The sequence below is a fragment of the Mobula birostris genome, chromosome 1, assembly GCF_030028105.1.
Source record: "Mobula birostris isolate sMobBir1 chromosome 1, sMobBir1.hap1, whole genome shotgun sequence".
Classification (NCBI taxonomy): Eukaryota; Metazoa; Chordata; class Chondrichthyes; order Myliobatiformes; family Myliobatidae; genus Mobula; species Mobula birostris.
Genome location: NC_092370.1, coordinates 205,440,656 through 205,462,200, shown reverse-complemented (window position 1 = coordinate 205,462,200; position 21,545 = coordinate 205,440,656). Strand labels below are relative to the sequence as shown.

Sequence of the window (21,545 nt, the reverse complement as noted above, 5' to 3'; positions counted from 1 at the left end):
TCCCCCTCAGGTATCCTTTAAACATTACACCTTTGAAGCTTAACCCATGACATCTCATTCTAGTCTCATCCAACCTTGGTAGAAAACCCCTGTTTGCATTTACCCTGTCTATACCCCTCATAATTTTGTATACCTTTATCAAATCTGTCCTCATTCTCCTACACTCCAGGGAATGAAGTTCTAACCTGTTCAATCTTTCCCTATAACTCCGGTCCTGAAGTCCTGGCAACATCTTGTCAATTTTCAGAATCAGAATCAAATCAGGTTTATTACCACCAGCATGTGTCGTGAAATTTGTCAACTTAGCAGAAGCAGTTCAATGCAATACATAATATAGAAGAAAAAAAATTAAAAATAAATAAATCAATCAATCAATTATGCTATATGTATATTGAATAGATTAAAAATTGTGCAAAAACAGAAATAATATATATTAACAAAGTGCAGTAGTGTTCATGGGTTCAAGGTCCATTTAGGAATCAGATGGCATAGAGGAAGAAGCTGTTCCTGAATCACTGAGTGTGTACCTTCAGGCTTCTGTACCTCCTACCTGATGGTAACAGTGAGAATAAGGGCACGACCTGGGTGCTGGGGTTCCTTAATAATGGACGCTGCATTTCTGAAACACAGCTCCTTGAAGACGTCCTGGGTTCTTAGTAGGCTAGTACCCAAGATGGAGCCGACTAAATTTATGACCCTCTGCAGTTTCTTTCGGTCCTGTGCAGTAGCAAACCAAATCTCTTCAAGCTCCTAATGAAATATAGTCACTGTCTTGTCTTCTTTAGAACTGCATCGATATGTTGGGACCAGGTTAGATCCTCAGAGATCTTGACACCCAGGAAATTGAAACTGCTCACTCTCTTCACTTCTGATCCCTCTGAGGATTGGTATGTGCTCCTTCATCTTACTCTTCCTGAAGTCCACAATCAGGTCTTTCGTCTTATTGACATTGAGTGCAAAGTTGTTGCAGTGACACCACTCCACTCTTCTCCATCTCAGATTCTACCAACAATGGTTGTATCATCAGCAAATTTATAGATGACATTTGAGCTATGCCTAGTTACACAGTCATGGGTAAAGAGAGAGTACAGCAGTGGGCTAAGTACACATCTCTGAGGTACACAAGTGTTGATCATCAGCAAGGAGGAGATAATATCACCAATCTGCACAGATTGTGGTCTTCTGGTTAGGAAGTCGAGGATCCAATTGCAGAGGGAGGTACAGAGGGCCAGATTCTGTAACTTATCAATCAGGATCATGGGAATGATGGTGTTAAATGCCGAGCTATGGTCGATGAACACATCCTGACATAGGTGTTTGTATTTTTCTAGACTTTTTCAATCTTATTAATATCTTTCCTGTAGGTAGATGACCAGAACTGCATACAATTCTCCAAATAAGGACTTACCAATGTCTCATACAACTTCACATAACATCCCAACTCCTGTACGCAACACTTTGATTTATAAAGACCAATGTCCAAAAGCTCTATTTACAATCTTATATACCTGTGATGACACTTTCAAGGAATTATGGATCTGTATTCCCAGATCCCTCGGTTTTAGGGCACTGTGTAAGCCCTACCTTGGTTTGCCCTCCCAAAGAGAAACACCTCATGCCTGTCTGCATTAAATACCATCTACCATTTTTCAGACTAATTTTCCAGCTAGTCCAGATTTTAAAGATTTTTTTTCTGTTTATGCCTTTCTTTCAATAATTGACTGTGATAGCTAGTATGTCTATGATCTGCAGTCTACAGCAAAGAAAAATGTACTTGGAGCATCTCCAACCTTAATTTCCATGCATTTTTTTGTAACCAACTATATACTCATTATTCAGGATATCTCCCTAACAGGTCTGCATAGAAAAAATAACCATATCCACTGACCCATGCCTTAATGCTTAATTTCACTGAATGGGACGAAAGTCGTATTAGCATCCTATTAATTCAAAGAAAGTAAAGCGTAAGATATTTAACTAAAAGCATCAGTGAAAGCTGATTACTTCCATCTAGTTAGAAATGCAGCTGATTGAAATTTCAATTTAAATTTTTTTTAAAAATTGAAGTGGTTTATTAGGCACAATTATGATACTGGCTTAAAGTCACTATTGTATATGTTCGTAGTTGTTATTTCGTGTTCATTTTAAAATCATCTAACTATCCTGGAGCAAAAGATGCCTTAACTTAAAAACAGAATGTGTGTCCTATTGATACAAGACTAGCATACACAACACTTCCATATCCCTTGATACCTGTATGTCATTTATAGTCTACCATATATTCAATCTTATCTTGGGTATCATCATAGATAAGCTGAAATTTGCAGGAATAAAAATGAGATCTGATTTTAACCTTGTTCCAATGTTTAGAAATAATTAGCTATTTTTGATTAAAATACACCTGAATCTTGGAGTCCATAAGTAAGGGCATTTTGATAAAGGAATGTGTTATCGCAAATGTAGCAAATATTATGCTTATATAACTGATGTTTGTGAATTGTTTTCTTATATTGTGTTGAGTTCCAATTTTTGTTTTTACCATGATTAATTCAACTTGTTGTCCACATAGATCATTCAATGAAAGCATAAAGACAGATCATTAAGTTTAGCTTGACTAATTACTTTATTGGTCATATACTGTAAAAATCTTAGCCTGAAAACAATACTAAAATGAACACCAATACAATGCCAAGTTATCACTTTTTATTTGGAGAACTTACATGGGACTAGTTCTAAATTCTAGTATTGTGCAAGGTTCACAATTCGTTGTGGCATTTCCTGTGGGTCACTGTTTAAAAATAAAGGGCCATGACAGCAATGAGGTTAAAAAAAATCTTGGAGAGGGCTGTGCAACTTTAGAACACTGTCTCTATCCTTTGAGGAAGTATGTCTTTAAATATTTCTAAAGCAAAAGTGGATAATTTCTCACCCCATTGTTTATCAAGACTTTATCAGAATAGGTGAGGTCACAATCGGATGAAGTGTAATCTCATTCAAAGTTGGAGCATGCTCAAAGGGCCGAGTGGCCTATCTTGTTCAAAGGAATAACCATGTTTCTAGACCAAGAAATAACGAGTCAGCAAAAAACATGGGCTTTAGGTGTTTGCTGCTTGTAAAGCTACTTATACATAAAAATAATGGCAAGGTAACATAATCTAAACAGTCTTATATTTTTAGAACTGTACTTACAGTATTTTTTAGATGCTTCCTTTATGTTTTGAGTCCTAAAAAGTCATTATTGGTCAATCTGCATTGAAACAGGTAGGAACAGTTTCATCTTTGGTCCAGAACCTGTCACTGGAATGAAATAACATTTTGGCCAAAATGGGCTGCCAACAATGAGCCACTATACTCACTACTTCCCTTTGTGTTAAGTATAGATATAAACTCCTCCTTGGTCCAAATATATAAGCATTTTAATAGACATGGACTGCTTAAGGATAGTCAGCATGACTTTGTGCATGCTAAGTCATATCTAAACAATCTTATAGAGTTTTTTGAGGAAGTTGTTAGGAATGTAGATGAAGGCAAGGTGCTGGATGTTGTCTACATGGACTTTGAGTAAGGCGTTTGACAAGGTCCCGCATGAGAGTAGTAGTAAAGGGTTGCCTCACTGACTGGAGGCCTGTGACTAGTGGTGTGCCACAGGGATTGGGGCTGGGTCCAATGTTGTTCGTCATCTATATCGATAGATTATAGGTTAAATGGATCAGCAAATTTGTAGATGACACCAAGATTGGTGGTGTAACGGGCAATGATGCATAGATTGCAGAGGGATCTGCATCAGCTGGAAAATTGCCTGAAAAATGACAGGTGTAATTTAATGCAGACAAGGGTGAGGTTTTGCATTTCAGCAGGACTAACCAGGATAGGTCTTACACAGTGAATGGTAGGGCACTGAGGAATGTGGTAGAACAAAGGAATCTGGAAATACAGGTACATAATTTGTTGGAAGTGACATCACAGGTAGATAGGGTTGTAAAGAAAGCTTTTGGCATATTGACCTTCATAAATCAATCTGCTGAGAAGATGGGATGTTATGCTGAGGTTGTATAAGGCACAGGTGAAGCCTAATTTGGAATATTGTGTACAGTAAGGGTCACGTACCTACAGAAAAATGTAAACAAGAATGAAAGGCTGCAGAGAAAATTTACAAGAATGTTAACAAGTCTGGAGGACCTGAATTATAAGGTTAGGACTGTATTCTTTAGAATGTAGAAGACTGAGAGGAGATTTGATAGAGGTATACAAAATTATGAGGGGTATAGATAGGGTAAATGCAAGCAGACTTTTTCCACTGAGTTTGGGTGGGACTACAACCAGTGGTCATGGGTTAAGGGTGAAAGGTGAGAAGGTTAAGGGGAACTTGATGGAAAACTTCTTCGCTCAGAGAGTCATGAGAGCGTGTAATGAACTGCCAGCGCAAGTGGTCCATGCGAGTTCAATTTCAATGTTTAAGAGAAGTTTGGATAGATACATCAATGGTTTGGAGGGCTATGGTCCCTGTGCAGGTCGTTGGGTGTAGGCAGTTTAAATGGTTTCAGCATGGACTAGATGGGCTGAAGGGCCTGATTCTCTGCTGTACCTCTCTATGACTTTATGGCTCTATAACTCTATGACCAATTTGGTGTCAGCACATTGCAGCTAAGTCCAGCCAATGAACTGAGTTTCCACCCACTGCCATTTACCCATAAAGCAGCAACACAACTGAGTGCAGAGCACAAAAAAATGGGCATTTGACTTACACATGCATATACATACACAAGAGATGACTGATCTTCATTTTAAACCAAATTAATAAAAGAAGATCGTACACGTTACTTCATGGATATGTGATGCCTCCTCCCTTCCTCCAGAATTGTCCAAACAATACCAAAAATACTTTACAGGGAGCTAGCACCTGCTAACCCAATCTGTGATGTTTGTTCTCTTTGAAAACTATCTTCAATTTTTAGATCTTCCATTGTTTTTTTCCCCTCACGTTTTAAATCCTACTTTAGAGGTGGAAGCCTTAGCAATAATTTATGTTTTGGTAGTCTGAAAGTAGTTGCATTGTGAAAAATTCAAAGTTTCTAGATTATTTTTTGGGCTTTTAAATTGGAAGACCGAGTGATGACTGAAAGGCTGACAGTCAGTAGAATCCAGTCATGCCTACAGGAATAAATTTCAACAGTGCTGTATCTTTACCCATTCAGCTGTTGATGAGGGGATGGGTTGTTAAACTTCCCCTCGTCATTCCATGTCTTTTGTAACACCAAATCTCTTCACCAAAATAGCTAGTTCTGGAGAGACAACGCTGAAAAAATGTAGTCTTGAATATATAAAGATTTGCATTGGACTATGCTGTAAAACTCTTAAATAAAACCTGAAAGATTTTAAATAAAGTTACAGATATTCTATTTACTTTCAACAAATCAATAAAAAGAGTACTTAAATATGAAATGTGAGATGTGTCAGTGACTTCATTGTATTAAAGGACACACAGGCAAATTTCATACAGCCATTAACTCACAGAAACAGAACAAATGCTTCTATTTTCACATAAAATCTAAACAAGCTAATCTGTTATGTACGTGCAAAGTTGATATTTTAAACTGGGCTAGGTAACTATCATCTATTTGAATTTGTAAATGCACTATTCCCAGCATGATGAATACTGTAATCATCAATGAATTTACAGAGCAAGTATTATCTGGCAACAGAGAAGTCACAAAGGATTACAAATCAGTGAAGATGAATGTGCCCAACAAACAAAGGTTAGGAATTTGGTAAAGAATCAACCCTGTTAAGATAATGCATTTTATTTTAAGCAACAGTAAGACGGTCTGCCGGTCCTACATTGGACATTTCTTCCATAAAACTGCCTGTGAGAGCAGAAGTGGAATTTAGGCACAATTGTGTACTTGGACAGATGGAGGTCCATGAGCACTATTGCAACTGAGCAAATATTATTGTTGTCGGTTTGTTAAGGACATACACTATTGTCCCAGGCTCCTCATGGATGGCTTTAACTAGCAATTACAAAGTTAGAATGGCTTGTAAATTTTTAAAACAACAAATGAGGATTTTAGCTCAAGTACATTGCATTAATTTTTCATAATTTATTTAGGTTATCTATCCATTCCATAAATTAATTTGAGCTGATCCAATATTACATGCTACTGCTAATATTGTTTCCTGAAACCCAGTTTTAAAAAAAACACACCTGCCATGCACAAAAGTTAAAATCTGGCATCACAACAGTCGACCAATCCTTTATGTGAGGGAGTGTTAATACAGGTTATTTAGTAGGTTTTAGTTTTTATTGTGTAACCATATAACACATGATGTGTGGAGTCATACTGATAGACTTTGAGTTCCACACAAGAGTTAACTTTTAACGCCTCGAGCTGTAGAATTAGTATGTATATTTCGGGAGACTTTCATTACAAGTTGTCCCTTCAAATATTAGAGATGATTAAACTATCCATCAAACGTAATGTGTACTCTTAAAAATGACCAGCCTGCAATAAAACATGTTCAAACCACCCAGCAGTGTGGAAGGATTTATTACGGAAGAATTGTATTTCGTGGGAGCTTATGCTTCTCGGAAGGCCATATTGAGGTTTTTGGGATCTCTCTTTCAGCTATTAATCAAATTCTCGCCTGCAAAGGAAAAGAAGAAACCAGGGTAAGTTAACTAATCACTTGTTTTTCATTTCCATATTTAAATTTAGATGTTATTGTATAACAAGCTGTATGATAATTGTATGATTGTTATCTTTTCCCATAAACTAGTAATCCAAACAAGAAATTTTTAGCAGACGTATTCTCGTTTAACTTAGTAGGATATAATACTGTGTGTTACCATCTGGCCAATTATAGAAAAAAGAACAGTTTCCCTTATTAAGTAGACTATCTTTCTTGAACTGCTCTCCTCTACTATTTTTATTACTGTTTTCATCACCTTTGTATCATGCACTTTTCTCATTTGAAAATTGCACCCCTTAATTGAATTTTATCATGGCGTAGCCACTTCAATTGCAAAGGAATGGCAATTTGGCATTCACCAGTCCTATTCCAGCTGTGTGACTTGCCATCTCCATCGTACGTCTTCAATACCTTGTCCTTCTCAACTATCTAAAATTCCCTTCTCCCAATGTAGCACTTTCTTCCACATGTATGAATGACGTACAATTGAATGATAGTGCTGTAACAAAGCTGCTCAAGGGAGAGGATAGCCTTAAGGTGAGAACTACATTCAGAGGCCACTTTATTAGATACATCTGCACACCTGCTTGTAATGCAAGTATATAATCAGCCAATCATGTGGCAGCATCTGAACGCATAAAAACATGCTGACATGGTCAAGGGGTTCTGTTGTTGTTCAGACCAAACATCAGAACAGGGCAGGGAAGAAATGTGATCTAAGTGACTTTGACCATGGAATGATTGTTGGTGCTAGATGGGGTGGTTTGCATATCTGAGAAATTTCTGATCTTCTGGGGGTTTCACGCACAAAAATCTCTAGAGTTTACATGGAATGGTGCAAAAACAATAAAACATCTAGTGGGGGGATTTTTTGGGGGCAAAAATGCCTTCTCAATGAGAGAGGTTGAAGGAGAATGGCCAGACTGGTTTAAGCTGACAGGAAGACAACAGTAACTCAAATAACTGATACAACAATGGTGTACAAAAGAGCATCTCTGAATGCACAACGTGTTGAGCCTTGAAGTGCCTGGGCTACAGCAGAAGAACACAAACATACACTCAGTGGCCATTTTATTAGGTAAAGGAGGTACCTAATAAAGTGGCCACTGAGTGTAAATGACAACCTCATCCTGTCATCTTTACCATTTTGATAACAATTCACATTTCACCAGCAACATAATGAAACTGTGGAATGCTAATTGAAGAAGTCACTTGTTACTGTACATTCTTGGGATAATAATGTTGTACCTACCCCACTCCACCCCAGACATTTTTGACAAATCAACCATTTCCTATACTTCATCAGTTAAAGTTCCATCTGCTTCTCATCACACCTTCAGCAATAGAAAACCATTTTTGTAGTTAATTTCAACCTTTGTCGTTTGCTTTACGGATGGTTTCCAGATAACATTAGAGATATTTAAAGTAATTGGTAGAAATAGAGGCGATAAAGAAAATATTTTCACCCAGGGAAATCAGCAGAAACCTATAGTGCTTTTATGATGTGCCTAGTTTGGGTGTGCACGTGGATATGGACTAAGTTTTGTGTAAATGTTCCAGGGTTCTATGGAAGTTTGGATTGCTGTTCCTAGTTTACCATTTGGTATCCATGAGGATTCCCACACAATGCTGATATGAAACAGTTGCTCAGTTATAAGCCACAGTCTCGCTGCATGTCTTCCATGACTCAGGTCTGATCCTGACATCTGTTGCTACGTGGAGTTTGCACAATCTTCCTGAGAATGTGTGGGCTTTCTCACATGCTCTGGATTCCTCCCACTCCTCAAAACATGCTGGTAGGTTCATCAGCTTCTGCCAAAGAGTAAGTTGTCTAGCAGGAGAAAGGATATTGGCTATCAGGTAAGTCAGTGAGCATGTGAGACTGTACCATTTACAGGGAATTATGGATAAATGCTATAGATGGGTTTTCTCTGAGAGCTGGCACAGAATATAATTAGAATCAAAATCAGGTTTAATATCATTGACATATATCGTGAAATTTGTTGTTTTGCAGCAGCAGTACATAGTAATAAAACCATGAATTACAATAAGATATATACGCACACACACACGTATATATGAATGGTTCATTGTCCATTCAGAATTTTGGGGCAGAGCGGAAGAAGCTGATGCTGTAAAGTTGAGTGTGTGTCTTCAGGCTCTTGTACGTCCTCTTTGCTGGTAGGCATGAGAAGAGGTACAAGAGCCTGGGTGTTAGGGGTCCTTAATGATGGATGCTGCCTTTTTCAGGCATTGCCTTTGGAGATGTCCTGGATGTCGTGGAGGCTAGTGCCCCTGATGGAGCTGGCTGAGTTTACAACTTTCTCCAGCTTTTTCCAATCCTGTGCAGTGGCCTCTCCATACCAGATGGTGATGCAACCAGTTAAGACTCCATCGTACATCTGAAGAGATCTATGAGTTTCTTTGGTGACATACCAAGTCTGCTCAAACTCCTAATGAAATATAACTGCTGTCATGCCTTCTTTGCAATTGCATCAATATGTTCGGCCAGGATAGATCCTCAGAGATAGAAACATAGAAACATAGAAAATAGGTGCAGGAGTAGGCCATTCGGCCCTTCGAGCCTGCACCGCCATTTATTATGATCATGGCTGATCACCCAACTCAGAACCCTGCACCAGCCTTCCCTCCATACCCCCTGATCCCCGTAGCCACAAGGGCCAAATCTAACTCCCTCTTAAACATAGCCAATGAACTGGCCTCAACTGTTTCCTGTGGCAGAGAATTCCACAGATTCACCACTCTCTGTGTGAAGAAGTTTTTCCTAATCTCAGTCCTAAAAGGCTTCCCCTTTATCCTCAAACTGTGACCCCTCGTTCTGGACTTCCCCAACATCGGGAACAATCTTCCTGCATCTAGCCTGTCCAATCCCTTTTGGATTTTATACGTTTCAATCAGATCCCCCCTCAATCTTCTAGATTCCAACGAGTACAAGCCTAGTTCATCCAGTCTTTCTTCATATGAAAGTCCTGCTATCCCAGGAATCAATCTGGTGAATCTTCTTTGTACTCCCTCTATGACATTTAGGAACTTAAATCTGCTCACCACTTCCATTTCTGATCCCTTGATGAAGGCTGGTAGCTGTTTCCTTGACTTTCTCTTCCTGAAGTCCACAATAAATTCCTTGGGTTTACTTACATTGAGGGCAAGGTTGTTGCTGTGACACTACTCAATCAGCTGATCTATCTGGCTCCTGTATGACTTTTCACCATCTGAAATTCTGCTAACAATGGTTGTGTTGTTGGCAATTTTATAGGTGGTGGTTAAGCAGTGCTTAGCCATGTTGTCATATGTGTAGAGAGAGTAGACCAGTGGAAAAGCATGCATCCTTGAGGTGTGTCAGTGTTGATTGTCAGTGAGGAGGAGATGTTATTTCTGATCCACACAAATGTGTCAATGCAAGGAGCATTCGTAATACGGTGGATGAATTGAAAGTGCAGATTGTTATTAATGATTATGATATAGTTGGGATCACAGAGACATGGCTCCAGGGTGACCAGGGATGGGAGCTCAATGTTCAGGGATGTTCAATATTCAGGAGGGATAAGACATGAAGGAAGGGGAGGTGGGGTGGCGTTGCTGGTTAAAGAAGAGATTAACGCAATAGAAAGGAAGAACATAAGCCGGGAAGATGTGGAATCGATATGGGTAGAGCTGCGTAACACTAAGGGGCAGAAGACGCTGGTGGGAGTTGTGTACAGGCCACCTAACAGTAGTAGTGAGGTCGGAGATGGTATTAAACAGGAAATTAGAAATGTGTGCAATAAAGGAACAGCAGTTATAATGGGTGACTTCAATCTACATGTAGATTGGGTGAACCAAATTGGTAAAGGTGCTGAGGAAGAGGATTTCTTGGAATGTATGTGGGATGGTTTTTTGAACCAACATGTCGAGGAACCAACTAGAGAGCAGGCTATTCTGGACTGGGTTTTGAGCAATGAGGAAGGGTTAATTAGCAATCTTGTCGTGAGAGGCCCCTTGGGTAAGAGTGACCATAATATGGTGGAATTCTTCATTAAGATGGAGAGTGACATAGTTAATTCAGAAACAAAGGTTCTGAATTTAAAGAGGGGTAACTTTGAAGGTATGAGATGTGAATTAGCTAAGATAGACTGGCAAATGACACTTAAAGGATTGACAGTGGATATGCAATGGCAAGCATTTAAAGGTTACATGGATGAACTACAACAATTGTTCATCCCAGTTTGGCAAAAGAATAAATCAAGGAAGGTAGTGCACCCGTGGCTGACAAGAGAAATTAGGGATAGTATCAATTCCAAAGAAGAAGCATACAAATTAGCCAGAGAAAGTGGCTCACCTGAGGACTGGGAGAAATTCAGAGTTCAGCAGAGCAGGACAAAGGGCTTAATTAGGAAGGGGAAAAAAGATTATGAGAGAAAACTGGCAGGGAACATAAAAACGGACTGTAAAAGCTTTTATAGATATGTAAAAAGGAAAAGACTGGTAAAGAGAAATGTAGGTCCCTTGCAGACAGAAACAGGTGAATTGATTATGGGGAGCAAGGACATGGCAGACCAATTGAATAATTACTTTGGTTCTGTCTTCACTAAGGAGGACATAAATAATCTTCCAGAAATAGTAGGGGACAGAGGGTCCAGTGAGATGGAGGAACTGAGCGAAATACATGTTAGTAGGGAAGTGGTGTTAGGTAAATTGAAGGGATTGAAGGCAGATAAATCCCCAGGGCCAGATGGTCTGCATCCTAGAGTGCTTAAGGAAGTAGCCCAAGAAATAGTGGATGCATTAGTGATAATTTTTCAAAACTCGTTAGATTCTGGACTAGTTCCTGAGGATTGGAGGGTGGCTAATGTAACTCCACTTTTTAAAAAAGGAGGGAGAGAGAAACCGGGGAATTATAGACCGGTTAGCCTAACGTCGGTGGTGGGGAAACTGCTGGAGTCAGTTATCAAGGATGTCGTAACAGCACATTTGGAAAGCGGTGAAATGATCGGACAAAGTCAGCATGGATTTGTGAAAGGAAAATCACGTCTGACGAATCTCATAGAATTTTTTGAGGATGTAACTAGTAGAGTGGATAGGGGAGAACCAGTGGATGTGGTATATTTGGATTTTCAAAAGGCTTTTGACAAGGTCCCACACAGGATATTAGTGTGCAAACTTAAAGCACACGGTATTGGGGGTAAGGTATTGGTGTGGGTGGAGAATTGGTTAGCAGACAGGAAGCAAAGAGTGGGAATAAATGGGACCTTTTCAGAATGGCAGGCGGTGACTAGTGGGGTACCGCAAGGCTCAGTGCTGGGACCCCAGTTCTTTACAATATATATTAATGACTTGGATGAGGGAATTAAATGCAGCATCTCCAAGTTTGCGGATGACATGAATCTGGGTGGCAGTGTTAGCTGTGAGGAGGATGCTAAGAGGATGCAGAGTGACTTGGATAGGTTAGGTGAGTGGGCAAATTCATGGCAGATGCAATTTAATGTGGATAAATGTGAAGTTATCCACTTGGTGGCAAAGATAGGAAAACAGATTATTATCTGAATGGTGGCCGATTAGGAAAAGGGGAGGCGCAACGAGACCTGGGTGTCATTATACACCAGTCATTGAAAGTGGGCATGCAGGTACAGCAGGCGGTGAAAAAGGCGAATGGTATGCTGGCATTTATAGCGAGAGGATTCGAGTACAGGAGCAGGGAGGTACTACTGCAGTTGTACAAGGCCTTGGTGAGACCACACCTGGAGTATTGTGTGCAGTTTTGGTCCCCTAATCTGAGGAAAGACATCCTTGCCATAGAGGGAGTACAGAGAAGGTTCACCAGATTGATTCCTGGGATGGCAGGACTTTCATATGAAGAAAGACTGGATGAACTGGGCTTGTACTCGTTGGAATTTAGAAGATTGAGGGGGGGATCTGATTGAAACGTATAAGATCCTAAAGGGATTGGACAGGCTAGATGCAGGAAGATTGTTCCCGATGTTGGGGAAGTCCAGAACGAGGGGTCACAGTTTGAGGATAGAGGGGAAGCCTTTTAGGACCGAGATTAGGAAAAACTTCTTCACACAGAGAGTGGTGAATCTGTGGAATTCTCTGTCACAGGAAACAGTTGAGGCCAGTACATTGGCTATATTTAAGAGGGAGTTAGATATGGCCCTTGTGGCTACAGGGGTCAGGGGGTATGGAGGGAAGGCTGGGGCGGTGTTCTGAGTTGGATGATCAGCCATGATCATAATAAATGGCGGTGCAGGCTCGAAGGGCCGAATGGCCTACTCCTGCACCTATTTTCTATGTTTCTATATTGGTCTCCATTGAGGAAATCAAGGATCCTGTTGCAAAGGCCCAGGTTTTGGAGGTTTTTGAATAGAACTGAGAGTATTATTGTGTTGAATGATGAGCTGCAGTTAATAAACAGCAGACTGACGTAAGTATTGCTATCGTCCAGGTGATAAAGGCCAAGTGGAGACCAAGTGAGATTGCATCCACCATAGACCTTTGGTGATGACAACAGATATAATCCCAATGACTATCACCCAGTGGCGTTCATATTGACTGTGATAAAGTGCTTTAGAAGCTGGTCATGGCTAGAATCAACTCTTGCCTAAGCAAGGACCTGGACCCACTCTATTTGCCTATTACCACAATAGGTCCTTGCTTAGGCAGTTGATTCTATCTATGACCAACCTCTCAAAGCACTTCATCACAGTAGATGTGAGTGCTACTGGGCAATAATCATTGAGGCAGCTCATTCTGCTCTTCTTGGGCACTAGTATGATTGTTGCCCTTTTGAAGCAAGTGGGACTCTGACTGCAGCAGTGAAAGATTGAAGATGTCCTGTACAGGTTGAATGTTCTACTGTGTCATAAAGAAATATGAGAAGAGATGATTATAACATATGAAATGCTAAATACTAATTGAGTAATATTCCATGACTACAATAAATAGTAATTAACTTCTAGTCCATGATCGTAACTATAAAATATTAATAATGATGTGAGCCTGTTTTGGATGACATTCCTTTAAAAGAGATTGTGCAGCACACCACCACTGTCAGAACAGTACTTTGCAACACTGATGTCTTTAAAAATAATATGGGTGTATGGAAGTATCTGTCGCCATAGCTTATTCTTTCAGAATTTCTATATCAGGAAAATGAATTGTTTGAAACTTAGACCTTCTAACCCACAGGTAGTGTCATTATTTAGCCTGACACATCTCACAGGCTGATTTTGAGCCAGCCACTGATTCTTGTCTCGTATCCTATGGTGCAATTTCTTAAAGGATTATGAATTGTTCTCTTTTTGAATTTAAGGCAATGATTGATCTTTTGAAAATGATGGGGAGCCCTGTTTGTTCTTGGTTGTACAGCTTTTGACTAGTTAGTGATTAATGGACCTGTCCTGTATACCTTAAAGACAGTAGTAATTTTCTGACTGGCACCAGCTTATCTTAAAGCAAGAGGTAAAAGTGCATTCAATCTTTTTTTCTATATAACCTAAAAAGGCCTGCATTATTTTAAGCCTTATCTGAATGTTCAACCAATGCATCACCCTGGTTTTATTAGGATTTTACATTGAATGGAGAAATTAAAGGATGTGGATATATAGTCCTTGTAAACACTGCTCTATATAAATTCTTCCATTTAATGACCAGAATGGCTAAATATAACTCTGATCTGCTGGTTAATATATGTGCACCATTTATGAAAGGTTTTTATGAGACTGCAATAAAATAATTTCATGTTAGATTATGTACTTGTTATTTTTATCCTTAAGCTTTTGGAGCAATTTTGTAACTCAGAAATACTTATAAAAAAACTGAGTGTGAAGTCCAGTATGTTTCTGGCCAATCTTTACTGGATTTCTATTTCTACAGAGAAAATCAAATGCATTATTGTGATACCTAGCTGCCTTTATATATGTCTTAAATATAAAGTAATATCTCATGTCTATACTAATTTAGTCATTCAAAGGTTCAAGGTGCAGAAGGGGTGATGGGCACTTGGCAAATAGGATAGGTTTTGAAGAATGTACTAAAATTAAAAGGAAAAATTAAAGAAATTAAAAAAGTTATGTCTCTAATACTATGTCCTTACTTATTCGTCAGTTTTTTAAAAAAAATTCAACCAGTTAGAAGTCATTTAAATACATTCACTAAAATTGTTCATTACAGATTTGTGATATAGGTGGGCCAAACTTTCTTTAGGATTCTGTCCTAAATCTGCGGCATTTTATCTGATGTGCACTATATCTGTACTCTTATTATTGACTCTGTCGTAATCTCAAATTTTCTCAGATTATTAAGTCTTTCACATATAATACAGTGACATCTTTCTAGTTGTTGAAAATAAGTGTTAAGCTAAACCTCTCACTGCATGGCAGAAGAGAAATATAGCTTTCATTGATGCATCAAAGCATCTCATTACATTGCCGTTGAGAGTGGTAATCAATTACACTGCCATTATGAGTGCCATCTGGATGTTGATCTGTAGTTGCATGTCTTGCCCTGAAGCTGACAAAGGCTTGAGATTGAATTGTTGTTATGGCACTATCTTGCCGAAGGCCAGGTGACTGACACTTCAGCAGTTCACACAATACTTCAAATCATTATCTCCAAAGTTTGTAGGATTAATATTTGTACAATTCAAAAATTCCTATGTGTGGATAATATGAGCTATAAATAATAGCCTCCCAGAATCAAGTTTATGACTGAGGGTATTTTTATGCAATATTTCAAATGTTAACAACTAATTCTCCAATTACAATGCAGAAGAAATGTGCATGACGCAATTCAAATGCAAAAAGCATATTAAGCTTCTGCTTGCTTCTCATTAAAGGATAAAGCATTCTCTTCATTCTATTCAACTATGTCAACCAGATTGGTTGTCTTTCACAATTGACTGACAATTTTCAAAGATCAACACTAATTAATCACTTATCTTGGATACTACAATTTGGCCTGGAACAATATATCCTAGGTTCTAACAAAGACTATCATTAAGTTCCAGATCACATGTCTGAAGGGAAATTAAGTAGATTTATTTTTCCAGAAAATGGTAGAGTGGTATAATATACTGACACTTTGAGGAACCACATCAGGCAAACATAGATTACAGGTTTGCCCTTGTGGTTCCCATATGGCAGATGCGTCATTTCTTCCGTCCTGTGAAGGTACAAGAAACATAAATGGTGTATGGTCACCCATATCCTGACTGACGCAGTTAGAGAGTAGTTTTTAAGGTGCAGCAGAAATAATTGTCTGTGTTTATTTTCACAAGGGGAGACCGAAACAACAGCACAGGTGTAAGCAAGTGCATGGATTAATTTAATAATTTTACACATTTTCTGAGCATTGTACACTGTAATCATGGTAAGGAATTAACATTAGTAACAAAAGATTTTTATGAGCAACATATGGCACAATAAAGTCTGTCACTTTATACTACTAACCCTCAAATTGCTGTTTTTCATTTTATTAGCTATAGAGAAGCTGTTGACTTAGGTACAAATTCAGTAGTGCGAGATAGCAGCTGTTCCGTAAGAAACAACCATAATCATTTTCTAAACACTGCAGATGAGCTTTTCAAGTGCAAGGACAATGTATTCTGCTGCTAGAAAGAATATTCAGGTGTATCAATTTGGCTTTAAGCAACTGTGGCATGTTGAGCTTCCTTGAGGAGAATGGACACAATTTATCAATTTGTTCATTTGTTTTCAGAACACTTTATAGCATTTGCAATGTTATGAAATGCACCGAATGAGCTGAAAGATTTTCCACATGGTTTTAATTCTTTTATGTTCATTCTGAAGATTCAGTGTATGCTATATACAGTAGCTTGATACTGTAAAGCAGGATAAATTATTCTGATTAATATCTAGTGTTTTGGTGTACAAATATTAACAATGAGTTACCAATATAGCATCTGTTACATTTCATGTTGTGACATTTTAGTAAATCGTCATCTTTAGAGACAAATGTTTATCAGGCACTGAAAGAAGCATCTACTGAAAGACACATTTGTGATTAGGTTACCTACTATTTAGTTGGAAGATAAGGCTAGAGAGTGAGTATCCTGCTTTACAGTAATTTTTTCAGCACTTTTACCTTTACAAAAAGACATGCAGCATTATTGTGTTTGAACATGTTGGCCAAATCTCACATTCTATGGCATGTACAGTAGCTGGATTTAAATCAAGGCATTTTTCTCAATTTCCTCTGCTGCTCTCCTGGATGACCTCGCCAGCAGCAACTCCTTCTCGTGGACCAGACTGTCGAGGAGATCTTCCTGCTTATAGTTGTCATACACCTTCAGGAATGCAAGAATGGTAATTGCCGTCCAAGCAACCCACCCAGCCCATAGGCCAAACTGCAGATGAAATTCAAAGGCATTAGTCAAGGCTTGAAAATCACCAACTTCAGAGCTTGTGATTATCTTTACTTTTCAATAGAATAAGCAGGTTGCTTCTTTACACCATTAATAACAACTTATGATTACATGATTTCTATATATTGTATGGGCCATGGTTATAAATCTCATGGCCCATACAATATATGATGTTCTATAAAACAGTAGGTTTAAATTCACATTGTGGCCAATAAATAATCTTAATGAAATCAAGATAATAATTAAGCAAGTGTGCTATACTTATACAATATTCAAAAAAATTCACAAATGATCATTTCATGTAAAAACTACAACTTCTGAAACAGGCTTTTAATATAAATCTGCTAGACAACAATTTCCATCAGCATACAAGTGATCCGCCTGCTCTCCTTGTACAGCTTGTGAGCCAGAAATTATAAAACATTAAATTTTCTTAACAAAGAAAGACTGCCCAATCTTTGAAACCTTATAAGTTCTCCACATAAGAGAATTTCAGTGACTGAGGATATTCAGAGCTGAGAATTGGTGTTTTGAACACTAAGGTAATCACGAAATGTAAGGACCAGGTAAGAAAACAGAGGAGGTACAAGATCAAGCCGGATCATTTTAGTTTTGGTGGAATGGGTTGAGAGATTGTTCTGGTCTCTAGAGGCACAGTTTATCTTGTATGAATATCACTTCCTAGAAGTAAACTGTTTTTTGTACAACTTCCTGCATGCCCGAGTTTTGATTTGATTTGAAGCACACGGTGGGAAAACATTCATCTCCATCCACAGTTTGTTTGAACTTGAAATAACAATATCTGTGAGCCTTAAGTATTTGGTAATATTGGTAAACAATTAGAAGGCATATTTTGAAGGAAGTATTACATTTATTGTTATTAAGATATCATTGCGCCACGCGGTTTCTCTTGCTTACATGGCATAGTTATGGAGTATTTGGTATGTGTATTACCTTCTTAGCACCACTTATGAGAATAATCAGCAGTATTAGCATATTCAGATGCTTCATGATGCTGTAATAACTTTAATATTTACTTTACTTAACCTTCTGCAGTTTGACAAGTGAAAACCCTGAAGAAAGCTCCACCTCGGCTGATTTTTAGAAAGGTGTTTACCTTGCTGCACAGCTGTGTAGAGACACACTGCGAGGGCAGTAGAGTCAGATAACTAATCTTTAAAGGCAGCACCCAAACACTGGAGACACGTCCAAACGCTGCAGACAATAATGCCCGCTTTAAACCTGAGCGAGGCCAATTGCAAAGATCTGGAAGTGAAGTCAGAATGTGCATCTACCTTGTCTTTGTGACACTGGAACAAATGCTTGACTAGCATTGCTGCAGCACGGACCCACGCCAGATCTGGAGCAGCAAGAATGAGAGCAGATTATGCTAAGCGCAAAGTTGAGATATAAATGGAGAAAGCTGATATAGACAGGGAGAAAGCAGATGTAGACATGGGGAGAGCACATGTAGAGGCTACATTCAGTGCACTCAAGGAAGAGCTGAGGCTGCCTCAGCAGCGGCAAAGGAGTATGAAGCAGCAGCTGACTTACGACAGTGGTGAGTCTATAACCAGAATCAGTAATGCTTTGCCGTCACAAAAGTCAATACAGCTTACTGAAGAATATGTCCAAACCCATTTTCACTATAAAAATGACAGTGCTGCAGCTCTGTAAGAGAAGGGGTCCACACCACTTTCATGTAGTCCAGGTATTGACAGTAAAGGTCTACAGCAGCAAACAACCACAATAACCCCTCTGATGTTCCACCACAGCAAAGACCTCATTCAAGAGTTGCTACAGATGCCAATCCTATTTGCATAAACATGGATAGACTGAACTTCCATCCACACCAGGACAAACATTTGGTAAACCAGTCTCCGCAATGCTGTCATTCAGGTACTGCAGTTGATATGGTTTGGTACCTGGTTCATCGAGGCTAAGTCAAGGCTGGACTAAAAGTGCTCGACAACTAGTCTGCCAGTTATCTGTTCCAGAAGTTAAGCTTTCACAAAGCCGTGGAAGGACTAAGTCTCAAATCTAATGAAGAGATAGTCCTTCTCTGTAAGTGGTTTGGTGGTGAGTTACTGCTTCACGCAAGAAGAGTTAAGAGCAGTGCACATTAATAATCCAGCTAATAGTTTATAAATTCTATGCCAGAGGCTGGACAAATGCTATGCCTCTCCGGAGGCCATCAAAGAATCACTCTTCAGCAGACTTGATAACTTACCAAAGCTCTCACACAAAGAACCGTGGAAGCTTCTGGAACTGCAGCCACAAAAAAAAATGAGGGTTACCTACTAGGGCTGTGTTTCTAGGACACAGCAAGAGGAATAAACCCTATAGTGGAGAAACTACTGAGCACTATCCAAGTACAGTGACTAAGTGAAGGGTTCAAGTATAAAACGAAGCATTATGCCCCCTATCCACCATTTTCATGCTTTGTGGAATTTGTCTGCTGCTATGCAGAAGTGGGAAGTGACCCCAGTTCTATGCCCTCAACTTCTAGTAACATGTCATTCAAAGAGAGGTCTCCAGCAAAAGCACTGGAACCCAGAACCCCTATCATGGTTAACAAACTGAAGTAGGGCAGCAGAGCATGCTGGGAAGCCAGCTGAGCATCCATCAGATATCGCTACTTCCTCATGCATGGAAGTATGCGGGAAAGTCTTCCAAGGAAAATCCTGCTCTAAAACATGTCTGGTCAACATCTACCTGAAAGGACATCCTGAGCAAAATAATAAAGGCATATGTGATGTCAGATGATCAGAGTAATGTGTCTTTGACATATTCAGTACTCAAAGTTCTGTCTCCCTGTATACTCTAAAGACATGTTCAAACATCTAAAGACATCAGAAGCTGCTGGAAGAAGAATCAGTGGATTTGTTACAGGTTCAGTAAGAGCGAAGGTCTGCTTACTCTTGCCAACCCTCATTGAGTGTGACCATGTTCCCAACAACAGGGACGAAATTCCAACTCATGAAGCTGCATGCAGCCATTCACATCTTAAGGCTACACCCAACAAGATCGAACCTACTTGACTCTTGTGCTGAGATTCTCCTATTGCTTGGCAGAGACACCATCCATGCGCACACGGTACATGAACAGCACAATGTTCAGCACAGTGTACCTTATGCCCAATAACTGGACTTGGGTTCGGTCACAGTGGGTGAAGTCCGCCTCGATGGTGCTCGTCAGCCAACTGTTGGCACATTTAAGACTAACGAACTGGAGAGTGGGTGCCCAAATGATTTCAGATCCTGTGAGAATAGAATCTGTATGAAGGAGAAGATTGTAGGTAAGCAAACCAAAGACGAGTCAAAAGTTGGGCAGCTCTTCTTCCTTTCTGCTCTCCATTACAATTCCTACTAAACAGAGAGCAGACCCTTAGGTGACTCATGTCCCTTAGTCACATATTGAGAAGCAAACCAGAACTGAAAGATCAGCTCATTACATGGAGTTCATGGAGAAACTCTTCAGGACTAATCATACTGAACTAGTGCCTCAACCAGATCCCAACAAAGAAAGTTGATATTTGCCCAACTTTGGTAACCCCAGAAATCTGCACAAATACAAATTGTCTGTGATTCAAGTGCGCAGTTCAAAGGTGTAGAAATGTGCACAAATACAAATTGTTTGTGATTCAAGTGCGCAGTTCAAAGGCGTATCACTAAGCAATGTGCTCTTGTGGGGTCCAGGCCTCAATAACAGTCTCTCAGAGTCCTCGTGCATTTCAGAACTGAGTCTGTCACAGTGATGGCAGGCATCGAACAAATGTTCCACAGCCTCATACTGAGAAAGGACCATCGAGACCACCTCAGATTCATGTGATTTCATGACCACCAAATGGACAATGAGATTCTGGAGTACCGCATGGGAGTTCATGTATTTGGTAACTGTCGCTCACCAGCTGTGGCAATCTATGGCCTTTAAGAGGACAGCTATCCAGGAAGAGAAGGAATACAGAACTGAAGCACATAAGTACATGGAAAGACACTTCTATGTTGTGGATGTTCTTAAATCATTTTCTAGTGCACAAGAAGCAGTCTGTGTGCTGAAAGCAGCGCAAGACATGTTGTCAGCCTAATCCCAGACTGCATATGATGGCATCCAACAGTGCTGAGATCATGCAACATTTTCCATCTGAAGATCTAGCCAAAGGTCTACCGATCTTGATAATGGACAGAACCTCCCTCCTATGCAGTGCAGTCTGGACCTTAGATGGACCTCATTATCAACACCCTTACTTTCTAGATCACTAATACCAAATGACCCTTCACGTGTCGTGGTTCTGCTATTGATTACCAACAGCCTATTTGACCCTCTTAGATTGGCTGCTCCAGTCAGTACCCAGGGACACTTCATGTTAACAAGGTTCACTCCGGACTCCTATTGGTGAGATGTCACACTCCCTAAGGAGAAACGTGAGCAGTGCCAGAAGTGATGTTCCTCCCTTCAGGATCTTATAACCTTG

The 21,545-nt window shown here is 39.5% G+C and overlaps 1 protein-coding gene across 1 annotated transcript in view; it reads right to left on the bottom strand.

Annotated features, from left to right (window-relative positions):
- Window positions 1-16,005: 16,005 nt before the first annotated feature.
- The window catches only part of LOC140203599 (transmembrane protein 179-like), a 30,114-nt gene continuing 24,574 nt past the window's right edge, over window positions 16,006-21,545 (bottom strand). The window contains exon 4 of the mRNA XM_072269650.1: window positions 16,006-17,053. Coding sequence (XP_072125751.1) covers window positions 16,874-17,053 — 180 coding nt within the window. The 3' untranslated portion in view covers window positions 16,006-16,873. The remainder of the gene's footprint in view (window positions 17,054-21,545) is intronic.